The 4,660-nt window shown below is 38.7% G+C and overlaps 1 protein-coding gene across 1 annotated transcript; it reads right to left on the reverse strand.

Annotated features, from left to right (window-relative positions):
* Positions 1 to 279: 279 nt before the first annotated feature.
* Positions 280 to 3,798, reverse strand: LOC114474121 (extracellular calcium-sensing receptor-like). Its single transcript, XM_028464163.1, has 6 exons — positions 3,650 to 3,798; positions 3,257 to 3,545; positions 2,363 to 3,169; positions 2,062 to 2,286; positions 1,867 to 1,993; positions 280 to 1,199 (listed from the first exon to the last, which is right to left on the reverse strand). Exons 1-6 carry the CDS (start codon positions 3,739 to 3,741, stop codon positions 280 to 282), a joined length of 2,460 nt encoding a protein of 819 aa, XP_028319964.1. The 5' UTR covers positions 3,742 to 3,798.
* Between the last annotated feature and the right edge of the window lie 862 nt (positions 3,799 to 4,660).

A 4,660-nucleotide genomic window follows, 5' to 3' on the forward strand; every position in this document is an offset into this window, starting at 1 on the left:
TAAAGATAAAGTGTCTGCTGGAGCCAGATTTTTTATTTAGTCCTTTGAAAACAAGCAGTGATTTTTCAAACATTGTGTAAACTGCACAGCAGGCAGGAAAACGATGCACCTCATTGATTTTTTGGTTGTTGTTGAAAGAAAAAGTGCAAAGAGAAAAAGGACCAAAACCAGAAATCATCATTGTACAGACGTCATTGTTAACTTTATTATCCGACAGAAAACACACATTTTCAATTTTCTTTTCAATTTAATGATAAATTACTTAAATATGATAGACGTTTAATATTGAATATCATTATTGGATGATTTTCCCATGATGTGTTTTTTAGTATTCTTCTCGGGCCTAAACAACAGTATAAAACATTTTGGGAGGAATATGCAGAGGAGTAGTCCATAGCTAGAGGCTAAGATTGCAAATATTTCAACAGCAACAGTGAATTTACCAGGAGAGCTTACATATGCGGGGACAAAGGCAATCCACACAGCACAGAATATCAGCATGCTAAAGGTGATGAACTTGGCCTCGTTGAAATTATCCGGTAAACTCCGGGCTAGGAAAGCTAACACAAAACACAAAAGAGCGAGAAGTCCAATGTATCCCAGAACTGCCCAGAAACCTACAACTGATCCCAGGTTACACTCTAAAATAATCCTGTCATTATACAGCGATAGATTCATGAAAGGAAAGGGAGGATTGATTGTTAGCCACAAGATGCAAATCAAAACTTGTATGGCAGTGAAAGCTAGAACGCTGATTCTCTGTTGTGCAGGTCCAAACCATTTCATGACATTCCTGCCTGGAAGTGTAGCTCTGAAGGCCATTAGGACCACAATGGTTTTTCCAAGAACGCATGAGATGCAGAGGACGAATGTGATTCCAAAGGCCGTGTGTCTGAGCATGCACGACCACTCAGTGGGTCGGCCGATGAAGGTCAGAGAGCACAGGAAGCACAGGGTCAAGGAGAAAAGTAGCAGGAAGCTCAGCTCGGAGTTGTTGGCCCGCACCAGAGGAGTTTCTTTGTGGCAGTAGAAAATAATTGCAGTCATCGCTGTTATTAAGACTCCAAACAAAGAGAAAAAGGCCAACAGGGTTCCAAGAATTTCACCATATACCAGAAATTCAATATGTTTGGGAATGCAAGCATCTCTTTCTCTGTTTGACCAATACTCCAGTGGACATTTCATACAAAGTATTGAATCTGTAATTAGAAAAATAAACAATTATGTGATTAGACTTTGAACAAGATGCAAATGTAAGAAGGAGAGCTTGGTCTATAGGCCTTATTTAAACAACAAACAACCTTAAACCAGATGTGCATTTCTGTTGTTGAGGTCAAAATGTGGAATTATTTACATAGTAATATAAAGAGCTGTTTGAATATATTTCAGTTTTAAGAGAATGTACAAAAACAGACTCATAGGACTATATGAACATGAGTGTTTGTTTTCCTATTTTGATGCTGGGAGTAGGCGTGTATGTCCTTGAAATCGTTAATGTATTATTTATTGACGTTTTTTTTTAATAATGCTGTAATACCATTATCTCAGTTAGTGTAAACTTGGCAGACCAATTATTTAATATTTTGGATTGCGTAAGGGGCAGGCCATATAAGATATTTTTTTCTTCTTGTTGCTCCTTTCTGGACATTAAATGTAATGAAGTTTAATATTCCATGTAAACAAATTATGATTTTTTTTTTTACCATGACAGAATGAAATTGAAAGAAATTAAATAAAATTAAAAAAAGAAATGTGCTTTACAATTTATCTTTTCATACATTTATAGTTTAAATCACTAGGAGGTGAAGCTATTCATTTTCCATATTTTGTTTTAGTATTGTTACATTACGTGGTGTGTTCAAGTACCTGTTACATTGCTGATCTCGCCTGTTGGACATGGTATACAGTCATAACAGCAGATTGGTTTTCCTTTGCTCAGGACTTTTTGAGTTCCTGGAGCACACTGTTTACTGCACACAGACACAGGAACCCCCTGCAAGGATTATGCATGTGTTATTGGTGCACATCTCAGAGTTTTTACTCCTAAATGTTCCACATTACCTCTAAGCCATTACTCCAGACTATTGGGATGCTGTTCATGATAAACTGATGGCTCTCTGGAAGAGATGCATCAAAAATGCCCACTGTTTCTCCTGTCAGGGTTCCTTTATTTGTCATTTGCAAATTAACAAGTTCATAACTTGCAAGTGAGTCTCCATTACTGTCAAAAGAAACTCTTTCCCCTTCCGCAGTGGTGAAGTTCACGCTGTTCAGTTTTTGCAAAACCTCCAAAATAAATCAGAGTTGTTTGTAATGTTACTTAAATCACCATGACATTTGCAATCAACTACAAGTTTCTTACCTGCCATGGTTGAATGTTTTTAGGTTTTATGCAGTTTTCGTTAGGAAGCAGTTTTTTATTACATTTGACAAGTGCGTCGAGAGCTTTGGCCACTGCGTAAACTGACTTGTAGACGTTATTAGAGAATCGGAGCTCCGACACGTCAGTGAACACCGAGTCAACATTTTCCAAGCTTTCAAAGCCACTGCACGACTGTGTCTGTGTGTTCTCAGTTTCATCGAGAGAACAGTCAAAAACTTCCTCCCAGAAGTTTTTGAAAAACTGACTTTTAGGAAACTGTGCAGGGTGGAGTTGCCTCAGATGCTCCTCTAGCCCTGTGATCTTTGCTCTGCGGACTGTGAATCCCAGCGAACCCACCAGCAGGCTGTGTCCCCTGCTGTCGGCCAAAGAGTCATCTGTGATCCACGCATCACTGCCAATCCACTGCAGACCTGTGATATTCTGCTGATACAGTGCAGTCGACAGCAGCTTCACTTCTCTGTGTGTCATGAAAGCCACGATCACTCTGGAAGTAGACATCCTAATGACCTCTGTGATTTCAAACAAGCGTTTCGGTGGATCTGAGGAAGAGAAGGCTTCAGAGTATTCTATGCATATGCCATATTCTTGTGCAGCTTGGATGAATGCTGCGATGCCATTAAAGCCATATTCATTATTCACAGCTACTGCACCAACCCAAGTCCAGCCAAAGTACTTAACCAGCTTTGCTAGAGCTCTGCTCTGGTAGTAATCGCTAGGAATGGTTCTGAAAAAGCTTGGATATCTTTTTCTGTCGCTCAGACAAGCACAGGTTGCAAAGTGACTGATCTGCAATAAAAGAGAGAGGTAAAAAAGTCAGTAACTGTTGTTCTGCAATAAAAACTGCATTAAATTGAATTTGAAATAAAGACTTACCACAGGGATTTGAAATCGTCCTACTACTTGTGCGAAAGCAATAGTCGGTCTTGATCCTGAATGTCCCAGGATTGCTTGCACAGTGTCAGTTTCAGTGCAGTTGTCATGACTGATTTCTTTTTGTGTTCCACCTGCCAACGCTAATGCCGCTCTCAGGATGTCCATAGTGCCACATCTGTTATAAATCTTGTATCCAATTGTAACATTTGGCAGAATTTCTGGATTTTTGTTGATTTCATTGATAGCAAAGATCATCACCTGTGCAAATTTAAATTCTCTAAAATTAAAGCTGAAAATACAAAGGGTGAGTGGGTGTTAAAGATCATATACAGAATGACTTTCACAAGAGCAGAACATAAACATATTTTACATCAAAGCAACTTCAAAACATACTTCTTGCATTTGCGGAACTCTGGCAGAGTCTGGAATGTGTCCACAACGTAATCTTGCCCTGTGCGAAAGGAAAAGATGCCTCCGATAACCATGTCCCCATCCTGGGCCAGCTCAGGTGCTTGAGTCAAGCCCTGCAGTCGACACACAGAGTTCCCCTTTCCAAAGAGCAGAACCAGCACAGGCAGCCTCAGTGCAAGCATAGCTCTGCTCTTCTGCACAGGTCAACCTGCGACTCATCACACAAACAACCTTTATACACACGTTCAACAACAGGAAGAGGAGTTGACATGGTTGGCTCGAACCTCAGGAGAACAAAAAAAACAACAAGTTATGTTAAGCATGTTTTATCTGGAATAAAGTTTTAATTCCAATACATTTAGTATAACCCTATTATGGATGCTGTAACTGCTACAAACAGCCAGTGTTTATTTAACTGGAAAGATTGCTTTAAGGTTTGAATTTAAAATGGTACGAACTAAATGCTATTTAATGGTGGACAATTCTAAAACAGTCAGAACTTAAAGGTCACTCGTAACCAGAAGATGACATGTGTGAATGGCACATAGAACACTCCTTGGACCCTTGCTCATTGGACAAATGTGGTCCTAATACTATTTTAAATCTTTAATACTGAATAAACAAGTTAGCCTATATTTAATTTTTTCTGGGTAATTTGTAACTTATATGGTTAATTAAAAAGTGAATGTGATCAGTTTTATCCTTTTAAATATCTATTACATTCATTTTTGTGTTTTTAATTGGATGAGTACGTGCAATTGCAATAACATTACATTCCTTCTCCAATCTTTTCATAAATAATTGTAATATTGCAGTATGGTAGCCTCGCTTCCATCGGTCTGCCCCCAGGGCAGCTGTGGCTACAATAGTAGCTTACCATCACTTTGTGTTGATTGAAAGAATCATGCCATGTAAAGCACTTTAAGAGTCTATGAAAGGCACTACATGCATTATTAATCATAAATAATACCATAATCAAATGACCAAATGATC

Source organism: Gouania willdenowi, chromosome 13 (genome assembly GCF_900634775.1).
Source record: "Gouania willdenowi chromosome 13, fGouWil2.1, whole genome shotgun sequence".
In the NCBI taxonomy this organism is placed as follows: Eukaryota; Metazoa; Chordata; class Actinopteri; order Blenniiformes; family Gobiesocidae; genus Gouania; species Gouania willdenowi.

Excerpts from the sequence above, each read along its gene's own strand:
- LOC114474121 (XM_028464163.1), bottom strand. The coding sequence starts at position 3,741 with ATGGTTATCGGAGGCATCTTTTCCTTTCGCACAGGGCAAGATTACGTT. Across the intron at positions 3,546-3,649 it reads GAGTTCCGCAAATGCAAGAA|CTTTAATTTTAGAGAATTTA; the intron begins GTATGTTTTGAA and ends TTGTATTTTCAG. Across the intron at positions 2,287-2,362 it reads AAAACATTCAACCATGGCAG|GTTTTGCAAAAACTGAACAG; the intron begins GTAAGAAACTTG and ends TTTATTTTGGAG.